Below are 15,726 nucleotides of genomic sequence, written 5' to 3'. Positions count from 1 at the left end.
GAATTAAATAACATAGCATCGGCGGCTTCTGTCAACCAAACATTCAATTTCGATTTTAGACTATTCGATTGTGTAAACCTACCTTGTTAAATTACTTTTGAACGATAATCCTACTAGATTTTTCACTAGTGTAAATGATTCAATCTATTATCACACGAAATATTGGTATTTACGGTTTTATTCAACAATTTTTAAGAATAATAATGCATCTTCGTCCTGCCATAAATGGGACGTTTCTTTCGGATAAGATTTTGAAAAAATTATGTTAGTATATTAAGTGAAGAGATAAAAAAAGCATAAGGGATCACCTCATGCATTGCATAATCTATAAATATATAAAAGGCGAGTTTTGGCTATTATTTTAAATATTTATAAATTTTGGACAAGACATTAAATATTCATTAGTTATGGACCTTTTGAATATTTGTTGAATATTTGGCAGTTATATAATCTGTGGCACTATAAATTAATGGTATTATATAATTAATGGCATTATATATTAATCTATCTATCTATACATATATAAAAGGTGAGTTTTGTGGTATTATATAATTAATGGCATTATGAATTAATCTATCTATCTATACATCTATATAAAAGGTGAGTTTTGACCTCAATATGATACTCACTCCGTCCCTGAAAATTTGTCTCTTATTTCCATTTGATTCCTTTTTTTTTTCTTAGAGCTTAATCAGACGATGTTTCAAATGTCTCCCATTCATGTATTGTTAATTAGAGGTCTCCAAATTTTTATAATTTATTACTCCCTCCGTCCCGCTTTAGCAGTCCCGTTGACTTTTCTGCACTCGTTTTGTAAAAATGATAATAAATAGTTAAAGTGAAAAAATAATAAAGTAAAAAAGAGAATAATATAGGGAAGAGTTTTATCTACATTATTCTCTTTTTTACTTTATTATTTCTCCACTTTAACTATTTATTATCATTTTTACAAAACGAGTGCAGAAAAGTCAATGGGACTGCTAAAGCGGGACGGAGGGAGTATTAACTATTCTAAATTTATTGTATATATGTTTAATTGTATAATTCATAGTTATTTTGTTAACAATTTTGATATAATAATATTATTTTTAAATCTATTAATTAATTTACGATCTAATATTAATATTTTAAAATATATTAATCTGTGCTATGATACTAGTATATTATATACTACTCTACTAGATATTTTACAAGTGTATCCTATTTTATGGTAAAAAAATTATTTCTAAACATTATTTTCTTAACTTTTTCACTACTATATCTAATCAAAACTATTTTAATTAGATATAGTAGTGAGAAAGTTAAGGAAATAATTTTTAGAAATAACTTTTTTACCATAAAATGGGATATACTTGTCAAATATTTAGTAGTGTATTATAAAATGTATTATGCAATGCATGAGGTGATCTCTTTCGAAAAAAAAGAGGCTAGAGGATAAAATAAGAAGTAGGAAAAGTAAGAGAAAGTAAATGTGTTTTTTTTCCCTAGAAAGTGAAATTAAATGACTCACATGGAATGGTTCGAAAATGAATACAACTTGCTTATAGTGGGACGATTATAAAAGGACTCATTTATAATTGGACGGCTGTAAAAATATTTTCACATTAAAATAATTAAAAATCATTATTAATCATTTGTTATATGCGATTGAAAATGTTTTAAACTTTAGTTTAATTGTAAATTTATTACTCCCTCCGTCCCGGAGTATTAGACTCACTTCTTTTGGGCACATGATTTAAGGAATTGATATTTAAATAGTTAAAGTGGAAAGAGTAAAGTATGAGAGAGGGAAAAAGTAGGGGAGAGAAGAGAGAAAAAAGTAGGTGGAGAATAAAATAAGATAGATGCTTTTTGCTAATAAAGGAAATGAGTCTAATATATTAGGACATCCCAAAAGGGAAAGTTGGTCTAATACCTTGGGACGGAGGGAGTATGATTCTACCTAATTTTAATCTAGCAAAAAGACAAATCATGTTCGAATATTTTACCTTTAATTTCACAACTAGTTATACATCTTTTGCAGGCTAGAATCAAAGTGAGAGTCGAATTTCACATTTTGTAAAGAGTTACTGGTTGGTTATATTAGATTACATCATTCACCAAGACATAATAATACTTATATCTAATGTAAAGAGAAATAATACACGATTTTGTGAAAATTGGGTTTTATAAAATACACATACTTGTACGATTTTATATGATTTCTTCGAAAATAATAAGCATATGTGTTGATTTGGTTGGAAAATAGAGTAATTTGGATACAAATGGAGTGTTTGAGATGTAAAATAAAGCATGCAAAATAAGAGTGCTTTGAATAATACATATAAGTACATTCCTCCACTGAGAAATGAATACAACATCTCTACACTTTTTAACGTATGGAAAGCAAAATGTATATAGTATTTCAATTTTGAGGAAACTCTAAAAATAGATGATAAAACTGAAAATGAGGGGAGAGAGTGACACGTAGTAAAATATGGGCACGTGGTGGAGGCATGCAGCAGCTCTACGTATGTTCAACAATAACAACCTCACTTACACCAATTCCTTGCATTAAAATTCATCAATAAGTGACTCTATATTCATATACTATATGTTTAAGAAAATGACTCAACATAAAGTAATACAAGATCTTCACGTAAATCCAACCGTCAATTGTCGTATTCAGTTGTAGTACCATAATTTGTGGCATGTGTGCTTGTTTGACGTAAGACATTGCCTAGTGTAGTTCTTGTTCAAATTTAGGCCTCTACACAAATAAAAGCAATGTTTTAAAAAATTATACTCCACTCTTTATTTATTTTTTAATGATTTTTACATTCATATTTCAAATGAAGTTCTATTTTAGCGATAGTAATCTACCGAGGGATAAGTTTATGATGAAAACCATAATCAAGCAAGAAATGGTCGATGGAAGTATCCTTTTTTGTGCATAAATATTTGGTCGGATTGGACCTGCTCAATGTTGTGTGTGTTTGAGTTTGTAAAAGAATTTATTTTATTTTATGTTTTTTTTTCGGTTGAACAAGTTTGTAGTTTACATGGTACTATGATAGAACACTGTTGCTAAAATAGAACTCCACCTGAAACATGAATGTAAAAATCGATCAAACAAAGAGTAGACTAATTTTTTATGAATGGAATTGATATTTAATAGAAGATCCGGTAGTATTTGGCCTTCTTCTCGAAATGACTGTTTGCATGCCAATGCCATAAATTATAAATTAAATCAATAATAAATGCCTCATAATTTTCTTAACCTTTCACATCATAGATAAAAAAAAAACTGCAAAATTTAAAAATTAATTTATCAAAAATTAACTAAAAGGACATTCATGTAAATTGTTTTCAAACGCAGCAATTGAGTTCATAGCTCACACATAATTGTCTTTTCGTAGAATCACATTCATTTTCTAACTGCAGTCAATATTTCTTATTAAGAATAACAATAGAAAGTTAACATGAGATAAGAAGAGTATTTTAGACTTTAGAATCAAGCTATATTACTATGATTAACGATTGTTGTACTCCATATATATACTCTGATTAGTCTTTGTTTTTTGTATACATTTGTAAATTTTAAATTTGACATAATGATATCATCATTTTATAAATATGAATTCATAATTTTGAATTAGTTCAAATAGAAAATTAATTGGGACATGCAATAAGTGTGATACTATAAAAAGGACTACTCGCTTTGCAAGATTATATCAAAGATGCATTATGTTTAGTTCATAAGATTATCCAACAATTTAATCTTAGATGGATAATCTTATAATAATAATTAGTCATGGTTACTCTCTCCAACTAAAATAAGCCCACGACTTAATCTTAAATGGATAATACATACAAGAATACGTCATTGACAACCGAACAACACCTAACTAATAAGTTGTAATGCAGGCAAAGTGCTCATAGATTCGCAGAAATACATCGTGAAATCAGAATTAAGAATTCGTTTCTACACAAAAACCAGTTAGAAAGAATTGACTGACTAATTACTATACTAGAAGTCAACCAAATCAAGGAAGAAAATTGCCTAATATTAACACAAGTGAGTCAAACGACTACCAGCATATGATTCAGGTAACAGAATTAATCTGTTAAAATTGCCACCATATACATCACACATTCAATCTACGTTGAAGTTACATTCTAACGAGGGCTGCCCCGTCCTCTTCTCTGTTGGTGATAGCCTTCTCCACCCCGCCCACTGCTGAAATTATCCCAGAAGCTATCACTCCTCACATAGAACCGACCACCACTGAAGTTTCCACGACCCCTCAAGTTTTCAAAATGAAACCCTCCCCTTGGAGAGCTAACACGACCCCTCCCGCTGCCAACTACATAGAAAATGTCAGGATCAGTTTATCAAGTATCACATGCATAGAACTGTAGAAATGAAAAGTTGATGGCTCTGGGCTCACCTCGAGATGTGCTTCTCTTTATCTCCACAGTAGCTTGATGGCCCCCGATAGTTATAGGAGAAGCCTGAAATGTAAACAATTGACATTAAACATAGACTATGAAGATCATCTAATGTTTATATCATGAATTCCCAGAAGTTATTATGACAATATGATACGTCATGTATTGGAGAGCTAAACAAAAGTTGAGCATCGAAACCAAATTTTCTTTGACAAAAATTTCCAATCTATATACAAATGTGCATTCAAAGCATTCAGAGGTAACAACAAGAGAATGCAACATTTGAAACAGTGAACAGCTTGGACAAAATATGTAGGGGTATAATGATTATAGGTGAAATAGAAAATAAAAGTAAGCAACATTTTGCATCAACATAAAGCATACTGACTATTGAACCTGATTCATGTCCATCCAATGTACTCATTTATCGGAGGAAAAACAAATCACTGTTTTCAACTCATATGTGCGGCACTATGTGCAACTCCTGATTACAGAACTGGCGGCAGAATGGGAATTATGATTATTCTATATAGTTATAACATTGACAATGCTTGAAATCACTAATCAAAACCTCAATCTCTAGGCCGTGAGATTTAGGAAGGCAATTGCAAGGAAAATGTAGCAGAAAGAATTAAACGGTGCCATTGTGGTCCAGGACCATAATTACATTCTGAAGGTTTGGGGGAACATGAATAACTGGAAGAAAAGGAAGAAAAAAACTTAAAACAGTTTCCATATTAGCAAGGCATAAAACAGAACTGTCTGCAATCTCCTATCATAGAGAAGGTAATCTTTGCACCAAATAGAATGTGTATTTCAAATATAAGATCTTCAATATCCAACAAAGATAACTTGCTTGAAGTTTAAGAACTTAAAATTTGAACTTAAGAACATCAAGGAGGCTGGTTTTCGGAAGACCAATAGCTTTGTCAAGAACAAAGGACAAACTTTGGTAGCCTGTTAACAATAAAAACAATGTGTAGAGCGCATACCTTGATTGCACTTTGGATGGAGCTGAACTCTTGAAACTCAACAAAGCCAAAACAGAATCCTTGTAGCTGCAAAGATAGGAATTATAGCATTATACACAAAGTGTCCAGCAGATGCAAAATGGACTTCCAAGGGTAAGAAACACCACGTATGCAAGATACTTCATGTAATAGCAGACTTTTTTAACATCAGTGTTAGCTTAAAAGGAAAGAACAATGCAGTAGAAACCTACAGTATGACTAACCACTAACCTCGTTCCTGCGGACATGGACCCCATTCTGCTTAATAGGTCCAAATTTTGCAAATTCAGCTTCAAGCTGAGCAACAGTTACATTTAGAGGCAAATTCCGGATATATATAGAATGACCTTCAACTGTAAGAAACAAGCGCACACAAATTTAATATGATTTGTCAAATAAGGGCACAAGTATAAGAATTGGCATATGTTCAACTGTTAGCTTCAATCATAGAGGTCTTTGCTTCCTTAAGTTTTCCTATTGAATGTTGTAAAATACCACAAAAAAAGGTAAAATACCACCAAAAAAGATAAAAATACCTTCATCATGGGCATAATCGATTTCTGGGGCATTGACAGTTGCACAGTTCTTTGATGCTTCAGAAACTGAAGCCTCAGCAAGAGGAATAATTGATTGCTTCTCAGTTTTTGTAGAAGCTACTCTTGCTGTAGGAGGAATATAAACTTTGGTAGGTCCCTTCTTTGTTTGAGCGCCAACTATTGAAGCATATGACATTATTGGGAAATCCTCTAGGTATGCAGAATTATTTGGTTCTTCTGCCACCACAATTTCTCTAGGGTGACTAGCTGCTCTCTCATCAGTCACTTGGTCATTCTCTTTCTTCTTAGCAATCTTAATTCCCTCTGCATAAGTTATATTTTCTTTTTTGGGGGGATCAATCACTTGTGCAGGTACTGAAAACAAATTGGCAAAGATAAGAAAGCCATCCTGGAAAGTCATCTTGCTCAGAGATTTTACAACGAGAAGTGCTGACCTGGATCTTGTGTCAAAGCACTTGATGGGGTGTCATCAGCTACAGTAGCCATCTCTGATAGACCATCTGATGTAGTCTCCTCCACATACCTGAAAACATCGTTTAAAACAAAGTATCCCGTGTCTTGAGGAGCAAGGAAAAATGTTTGCACAAACTTCCTTCTCATGTTGTCCTTTCCAATCAAGCAGCCAGTCACAAGGACCATGACACCCTCCTTAAAAGAATCCTGAGAATCAGCAGATTTAATCTCTGTCTTGTAGTTGCTGTAGTCCAAGTTACATATCTCGTCATTTATGCGCTGGTAAAGAACAAGACTACAGCGTTAACTTTATTAAACCTCCCATAATGATTAGAAGCTACACTAGTGAATAATGGTGAGGTTATCTTGGTTGATCAAAAGAAGGGGCATGGGTCATAGCAATTAAGGTATGTGCAAAATAAAGTACAGAAAGCTTTAGGCTTAAGGGAGATACAAAGAAACTGAACAAGTATCTCGTATTAACTGCAGTGCAGTGCAGAAAGTCGAGAAGTAAAATCTCTAAAAGTACTTATAGATACATTACTTGCATAGAAAAATGAATAAGGATGTAATCATGCAATCTCAGGTATGTAGATATCATAAAGGCTGGTAAAAAATAAAAGAATTGAATGACAGTCAAGTTTTCGTATAAGTTAGTTATAGAAGTGAAATATTACTTACTGTAATAGATGAGAATGTTTATGGTCATCCTTAAGAAAATTACCACTTTACAAATAGAAATCAGTGTAAATTTCAGTTTCTTCTTTGATGACATTCATCAATGTATAGGACATTATATAATGAAGTAATAAACTAAGCTGAACTCTGCACAGATAATGGAGTACAAGTAACTTTTAAAAATGGGATATTCCAAGAAAAGTTCATAAAGATATCCAACTTTATATAATCAGAGCTTTCTCATATGAACAGGCTTAAATTTAATTATTATAAAGCTCTGCCAAAATATGTTTATTGTGAAATTAACTATAACTAAAAGATCAAACCAATGAAAGAGCAATAATACAAAAAAAATCTAACACCACTTGGAAAAGAAACAAACACTAAGGTGGTGTTCGGTTTACTATATAAAATAGTACCAAGATACGATCTAAGATTGAGTTGTGAGATTATTTTAGTTGGAGGGGGTCGGCTATGACTAATTATCACATGATTATTCATCTAGGATTGAGTTGTGTGATTCAATCTCACAAACCAAACACACTACATATTTAATCCCGAGATACAATCTTGCAAACCAAACAACCCCTAAAGGTCATATTCATCTCAACTAATTATTGATAACTCAATTCGTCTCTAAGAATTTTGTATAGTCATACTATAGTATACTCCATAAAGTTCTAGTTCAATATAAACAAATTTATATTATGATGAAATCTCTTTGTTTTTATATAATCATTTATTACATTACTTTTCTGATTCTCATATCCTCAGATACTCTTTTCTGAATTATTATTGAAAAAAAAAAGACGGGATTTCAGTAGATGTTGATGGTTATCATGGTTTATCTATTGTTGGTGAAACTTTAGAAACAATACCTACTTATGCAAATTTTTATATAAACCATAATGCTTGATTAATAAAGTTATTTTAAATGCGATAAAGAAATGATGCAGTGCCTTATCTTAATGTTGCAAGTTCATGCTATTGCTATATGGTAAAATTTCAAATCATGACATACAGGCACAACAAAAATTTCAAGCATACTTAATTTTTACACAGCAGGCCATCTGGCCGTAGAGAAAACTTTCATAAAGTAAACTGCACATACTCTAAAGTAATGAAAATGAAAGAAAGCTGGACTCACGTTCCTGGTTGTCACTGTTCTCATGAGACCATTAAGATCCTGCCGACTCGAAATACTTGTATCTTGGTAAAATAGGTAAACCCGCTCAGGCGAATGATGGAGAAGAGTGTAATACTGCCCAATAAAAGAAATTGCAATCCCTTCAGCACTCCGACCTTGTCGCGGAGGATGCTCACTTTGTGTGGCCATTCCTAAGGAGAGTTCCAAAAATGAATAGTAAGGGAATATACCATTTAAGGTTATCATGAGAGTACTCCAAGTTTAAATCTCATGAGGTGTTTACTGAATCAGAAGCGAATGGGACAGATATTGGCAAACAATAACATATTTACGAACAAACAATCATCATTAAGTACAAGCGGAATACCACATGCTAGACTCTAGTGCAACAAAACAAATAAATCAGTATCAAGATTCAAAACAGAAAACAAGAAATGGTGTAAACAAAATGTACAAACGAAAATCACATTCTTAAAAACCATCATAGCTATATTTCTTGGGCATACCATAACCCCTAATTGCACCTCCATAAATTTGGCGCTATAGTTCTCAGCTTCCACACAAATCTCACAGTAGAAGGTAAATACGGACAATTTTACTGATTCAACCAACAGAGCAAGCCGCGAAGGATAATCAAAAGCAAAACCCACGACCCAAGGGAGAGCTTATTAAGAAAATCTAACAATTAAACAAGTAGTACAAATTCTTGATCAATCGAAAAAGTGCGAGCAAAGTGTTGATATTTTCCACTTATCATGTTGCAAAAGAAGATCAAGAAAAAGGAGCTCGCATGATCCACTTCGGTGTTTACCTGAGTGAAGGAACTTGATTTGGGAGTAGAATGCGGAGGGAAGGAGATTACAACAGAATGGAGAGACAAGTGAGAATTGGCGCTGTTGTGTATAGGAGATTCAATTCTTTAAATAATTTAAATAATACAGGAACACAAAAACACATGAATTCGTTACTTTATTTTTGGTTAATAGAATTTGGTTTCCATTTTTTATGAACTTTAAATATGCTTGGAAATATTGACGCATGGTTAATAGAATTTGGTTTCCATTTTTTATGAACTTTAAATATGCTTGGAAATATTGACGCATAATTTATTAGCTATAAATTTAACTGCAGTCTGTCACAATCAGATGTTACTACTCTTAGACTTCTTCTATTGATTCTATCGTAAGCGAGTCATTTTTCTTTTTTGAAATATCCCACCTGACATATGTGAACAATTTTCCTTTTAAATCATCCCTCATAGACTCTTACTTTCTTTTCACTTGTTTTTTTCATCTCTCATGGTACATTCTCAAGTTTAACTATTTAAATATCAATTTGTTAAATCTCGTGTCAAAAGAAAAGTGGCTCGCATATGGCGGGACGAAAGAAGTACTATTTGAATTTATTTTACTGAAATCTAGATAGAAACACGTAAACAACAAAATAAAGTAATTACATCGGAGATAAAAATCAGAGAAATGAGGGGATTCCAATAATATGATTTCACTACTTTAGTCTACTAATTAACAGTATAGATATTTAATCTAAATTACGTGGTTACTAGATATTTAATCTGAATTACATGGGTACGAGGGCGAATTACACAATTATTTTCAGTTTTAATAGAAAGTAGATATCAAGTAAGAGTTTGTTAGATAACTCTATATATCTCCAAATAGTCTCAAATCCTTAGAAAGCCCCCATGCCTTAATCTTAGGGCATGCTTGTTTGACGATAAATAAAGCTAACATGAAAAATAAATTTAAAAAATGTACATAAGACAATATTATATTACTTCAAATTATTAATTGCATTTAATTAATATAGATATACATATAAAAGATAAATAATCCTTAATTAGGTAATAACAATAAATAGAAAAAGTTAAGACTTTGCAACACAGGGGAAGTGATCAATTGCTAACTCATCTCCTAATTGTTAACTACAACTATTTCTAAATCACTAATTCTTTAGCATCTTGTGATACACAATTTTTCATGTGGCTTTATTAAATTAAATTTTTATTATCAAAAGGGCATATATGTCATATTAATATTGAGCGCATGAATGCAGATTGCGCTCTCAATTTTTACGTGATCTTCTTTGCAAATCAATTCCTCGACGAAATCTTTTCCTAATTCTGCAGAAACCCGGAATCAGCTAGGTCCAGGGGATCGGTTTATGTGGCCAGTTTGGAAATCTCCTGAGTCGGGGAAAGAGACTTCACCGGAAAATTCAGAAAAAAATCCCTTGCCCCAGGAGACGAGTGGAATGAAAAAAGAGCTGAAAACACTTCCACCAGGTCTTAAGTACGCTTACTTGGAGGAGGACGAGACATTAATAAGTCCGGATCTTTGCATGCACCACATCCGTTTAGAAGAAAGTGCAAAGGCTCATCGAGATGCACAACGGAAGCTGAACCCAAACATGCGAGAGGAAGTCTTGAAGGAGGTATTGAAGTTGCTTGCTCTAGGAATCATTTACTCCATTCCTGACAGTGAGTGGGTCAGCCCTGTCCATATGGTGCCAAAGAAGTCTGGGATACAAGTTGTCAAAAATGAGAAGAATGAATTGGTACCCACCAGATTAGTGACAGGATGGAGGATGTGCATCGACTACAGGAAGTTGAACGAAGCCACAAAGAAGGATCATTTTCCTTTACCTTTCATTGATCAGATGCTGGAGAGATTGGCAGGCAAACAATATTTTTGTTTCCTTGACGGATACAGCGGCTATTTCCAAATCTACGTTAATCCAGAGGATCAAGAGAAGACCACATTCACGTGCCCTTTTGGTACATATGCATACCGAAGAATGCCATTTGGATTGTGTGATGCACCAGGGACTTTTCAACGATGTATGATGAGCATTTTTTCAGATCTGTTGGAAATGTGCATTGAGATATTCATGGACGATTTCACCGTCTACGGGAACTCATTTGATGCTTGTTTAGCCAACCTTGATCTAGTGTTGCAGAGATGTCAGGAAAAGCATTTAGTGTTGAACTTCGAGAAGTGCCACTTCATGGTGACTGAAGGAATTGTCCTAGGTCACGTGGTTTCTGAGAGGGGTATCCAGGTAGATAAGGCAAAGGTGGATGTGATATCAAAATTACCATACCATACGAATCAAAAAGAGGTGAGAGGTTTCCTAGGCCATGCAGGGTTCTATAGGAGGTTCATAAAGGATTTTGCAAAAATCGCTCAACCACTCACTCGGTTGTTACAAAATGATGTTGAATTCGTCTTTGACGAAGGATGCGAGAGGGCGTTCCAGTTGCTTAAGGACAGGTTAGTGTCAGCACCAATAATCAGGGCACCAGACTGGAACCATCCTTTCGAGATAATGTGTGATGCAAGTGATTTCGCTGTGGGAGCCGTATTAGGACAAAAAGTTGATGGAAAAAGCTATGTGATCTTCTATGCTTCCAAAACACTAAATCAAGCTCAGAAGAATTATGACACCACAGAGAAGGAAATGTTAGCCATCGTGTATTCCTTTGAAAAATTCCGACCCTACCTTCTTGGGTCAAGGGTTATAGTCTTTACGGATCACGCAGCAATAAAGTACTTACTGGCTAAGAAGGAGTCGAAGCCAAGGTTAATCCGTTGGGTGTTACTTTTACAAGAGTTTGATTGGGAAGTACGAGATAAAAAAGGAACGGAGAATAGGGTAGCAGATCATTTGAGCAGAATCTTCCAAGGAGAAACAGAAGAGGCCATACTCGATGCCTTTCCTGAAGAACATTTGTACCTTGGAGAAATTTCCTAGACCACCTGACTGGGAAGCAGTTTTGGCCTTGACCGGTCTAGGGGAATCGGATAAAGGGAAGCGCACGCTGAATGCAGAACCGTGGTTTGCTGATCTAGCCAACTACTTGGTCACGGGAGAAATGCCGATTTCAGAAGAAGTTTCCCGAGCCCAGAGGATGAAGATTAGAAGCGAATCCAAATTTTATTTTTGGGATGATCCTTACCTGTGGAAAATGTGCTCAGATCAAGTGATTAGGAGCTGCATTCCCGAATGGGAACAAAAAGATGTGTTAAATCATTGCCACGCGTTAGCATGTGGAGGCCACTTTGGGCCAAGGAAAACAGCGAGGAAGGTTCTCGACAGCGGATTTTATTGGCCAACATTAAATAAGGATGCTTTTGAATTCTGCCAGTGTTGTGAGAGATGCCAACAGACAGGGGGAATTTCAAGGAGAGATGAGATGCCTCTGATCCCAGTGATTGTGTGCGAAATTTTTGATGTTTGGGTCATGGACTTTATGGGACCGTTCCCGTCATCATGTGGGAATACCTACATATTGGTGGCAGTGGATTATGTATCTAAGTGGATAGAAGCTAAGGCCACCACAACTTGCGAATCGAAGGAGGTGGCGAAATTTCTCAAGGATAATATTTTCAATAGATACGGAGTTCCTAGAGCCATCATCTCAGACCAAGGAACGCATTTCTGTAATCGCACCATCGAGGCTTTGATGAAGAAATATGATGTACACCATCGAGTGTCAACTCCTTACCATCCTCAGTCTAATGGCCAGGCAGAGATTTCTAATCGCGAGATCAAGGCGATATTGGAGAAAACAGTTAATCCGTCAAGGAAAGACTGGAGCAAAAGACTCGGGGACGCATTATGGGCCTACAGAAATGCCTTTAAAACACCTATTGGAATGTCACCTTACAGACTTGTGTTTGGTAAGATGTGTCACTTACCTGTAGGTATTGAACACAAGGCATACTGGGCAGTGAAAGAAATGAACATGAAGCCGATAGCTTGCGAAGAAGAAAGAAAGTTGCAATTGCAAGAGTTGGAGGAACTTCGGCTGGAGTCGTTTGAGTCTGCCATGTGGTACAAAGAAAGAACGAAGTTATGGCATGATAAAAACCTCCGGGTCAAGGAACTTCATGTGGGACAGAAGGTGCTCCTTTTTCAGTCTCGGCTTAAGCTCATGCTAGGGAAACTGAAGTCTAAATGGATTGGCCCATACACCATCGTTGGCATCCGAGCAAATGGAGCAGTGGAGATCCAGGGAAGTGCTCAAAACTCTGTTCCTTTTCTTGTAAACGGTCATAGAGTGAAAGTCTATAGGGATAATTCCGAGTTGTATGTTGTGGACGAGATTCCACTACACACACTCCCTATTACTGCCTAAAAGGACGAGGGTAATTTCCGATGATTTCCTGGGTCAAGGGGTAAGCTGATAATTTTGAAAATTCACAACTGAGCCAGGGAATCTCGAAAATACAACATGTAAATAGTTTAATCATTCTCAAAAAAAAAAAAACAAAAAGAAAAAAAAAACAAAAAAATATATATATGTATATATATTTTCGAAGTACCAGACTCTAAGGGGAAACCATATTTTATGCCCTAACCTCGACCTAGGGGTCTGGAACCTTCAAATTTTATTTTGTAGGGCATTATCCAGGAGGAGAGTCTGAAGGAAAGAGTCAAGGAGGGAAAAGATATTTTGAATTTCAAATTCTGGCCGATAATTATGGGAGACGTACGGTTGCTTACATCACGCCTGCAACCTCACCATCTTTTCACCAGAAAAGGCAACCGTCGTGTTTGCTCTTCCTTCTCTCTTAATTCATCTTCTCTCTCTAAGAAGAACGGACGAAACCCTAACCAAAATTATCGCCCAGTTCCTTTAATTTTTTTTTCAGATCTATACCGATGGATTCTACCAAGGGCACTGAGTATGACCCCACCTTGTTGGCCGAATTGACACAGAAGGTGGGAAGCATAGAGAAAGCAAAGGAGGTGTACGCCCTATTCGCCGCCAGTCTGATGCCGTCTGCGCCGACTGCACCGTCACTGCCAATTCCGGCGGATTCGGCCGCGACACCGACAAGTCTCTCTGAAAAAGGATCGCAAGTCGCTGAACCACCGCATGCAAAGGCCGTTTCGCAAGAGGCGGAGAAAGAGGAGGCCTTACACAGATAATCGGAGGACGGTGAACCAACACATGACGAGACTTTGAAGGAGACAGAAGGTAATGCACCGGAGAACCCTAATCTTGAGGGTAGGGAAATGTGTGAGGGGGAAACCCCTATTGCTGATGAAATTCTTGAGGGGGAAACCCCTATTGCTGTTGAAATGTGTGAGGGGGAAACCCCGATTTTTGTTGAAATTGCTGAGGGGGAGACCCCTGTGTTTGAGAAGGTTGCTGAGGGGGAGACCCCTGTGTTTGAGAAGGCTGCTGAGGGGGAAACCCCTATGTTTGAAACAACTACTGAGGGGGAAACCCCTACGTTGGAGAGAATTGATGAGGGGGAAACCCCTATTCCAGGAGATGTCAGGGGGGAGAACCCCATCTATATCGAGGGGGCAACCCCGATGTTGGTTGAAGAGGGGGAAACCCCAGACAAGCTGTTGGCGGAGTCAGATCTACATTCGACGGAGGTACCGGAGCCCGAGGAAGGGCTGAAACTGATCGTGGACCTGGTTGATGACCAGGAAGCAAGTGAGCCCAAGATTGATGAAAGGGCCGAAAGGAGGCGCACTAGGAGAAGCCTCCTTGATGAAGTTGATGACTTTATACCTGGAGCGACAGAGACAGAGACACGCTTGGCCAAGGAGAAAGCAAGAAAAGGAAAGGCGCCAGCGACTACATCTACCCGGTCAAGGAAAGCTCCCTCCATCCAGGAGGTCGAGGAAACCCTTTCCCCTGTGACCGAGGAACCCTTTGTCGAGGAGCACGACGAGCCCATCCCTGAGCCCAGCTATAATTCTGAGGAGGTTGAAGAAGAGCCGATTCCCGGACGCCCGATAATTTGGCTGACTAAAAGTTTGTTGGAGGAGATGAGATAGTTTGACAACCAGAAGAGGATTGCGGTATACAAAGAGAGGTGTAGCACAGGGAAAATGGCCAAGTCGGGAAAACAATATAGCAAGAGGGAACTCAAGATGATTGCATGTGATAAAGAATTCTGCGCCTATATCCAAGCAATAGGGTTTGAGTGGCTGTTGCAGCACAGCCAAGAGAGGGTACCAGTGGATCTAGCAAGGGAGTTTTTCTCCACTTTTCGTTTGAAGAATACCACAGACCTGGACGCGGACTCTATCACATTCAGGCTTTTCAATCAGGAGCACGAGTTGAGCATTAGGGAGTGGTCCCTACGGATGGGGTTGTTCACTAAGGAAGAAGATGAAGAGGGGGCATGGAACGACAGGATGGTGGGGATGCCAAAGAACACGCCTGGTTTCAAAGTCCAGACAGCATGGGAACTGGTCACGCACTCTAAATCAGGGGCCCACTAAAACGCCTATAAATAGAGAAGAGCATGCAGCGCAAGGGATATAGTTTTCCACTCTTCTTAGCTCATTTTTTACACACACTTGGGAATAGTTCTGGGGTAATCGTGATAGGGGGGGTATTTTCTAAAGATTTCGTGCTTGGTAACACCGTCCCAGTGAGGGCGAAGATACAATTGCTTTT

The 15,726-nt window shown here is 36.6% G+C and overlaps 1 protein-coding gene across 1 annotated transcript; it reads right to left on the bottom strand.

Annotated features, from left to right (window-relative positions):
- Positions 1-3,922: 3,922 nt before the first annotated feature.
- On the bottom strand, positions 3,923-9,225 carry LOC125190498 (nuclear transport factor 2-like). The gene is made up of 8 exons (XM_089058458.1): positions 9,088-9,225; positions 8,277-8,467; positions 6,433-6,730; positions 5,978-6,352; positions 5,673-5,794; positions 5,424-5,489; positions 4,431-4,494; positions 3,923-4,346 (listed from the first exon to the last, which is right to left on the bottom strand). Exons 2-8 carry the CDS (start codon positions 8,463-8,465, stop codon positions 4,159-4,161), a joined length of 1,302 nt encoding a protein of 433 aa, XP_088914584.1. The 5' UTR covers positions 8,466-8,467; positions 9,088-9,225; the 3' UTR covers positions 3,923-4,158.
- Positions 9,226-15,726: the final 6,501 nt, after the last annotated feature.

The sequence above is a fragment of the Salvia hispanica genome, chromosome 5 (assembly GCF_029641045.1).
Source record: "Salvia hispanica isolate PSC_SH4W2 chromosome 5, Shi_PSC_v1, whole genome shotgun sequence".
NCBI lineage: Eukaryota > Viridiplantae > Streptophyta > Magnoliopsida > Lamiales > Lamiaceae > Salvia > Salvia hispanica.
This window is presented reverse-complemented; position numbering and strand designations above follow the sequence as displayed.

What these genes read in the sequence shown, in the direction of transcription:
- LOC125190498 (XM_089058458.1), bottom strand. Translation starts at nt 8,465, where the DNA reads ATGGCCACACAAAGTGAGCATCCTCCGCGACAAGGTCGGAGTGCTGAA. An exon ending in CGATTATGCCCATGATGAAG is followed by an intron (nt 5,795 to 5,977) that starts GTATTTTTATCT and finishes TGTTTCTTACAG; the next exon opens with TTGAAGGTCATTCTATATAT. An exon ending in AAAGAGAAGCACATCTCGAG is followed by an intron (nt 4,347 to 4,430) that starts GTGAGCCCAGAG and finishes TTTTCTATGTAG; the next exon opens with TTGGCAGCGGGAGGGGTCGT.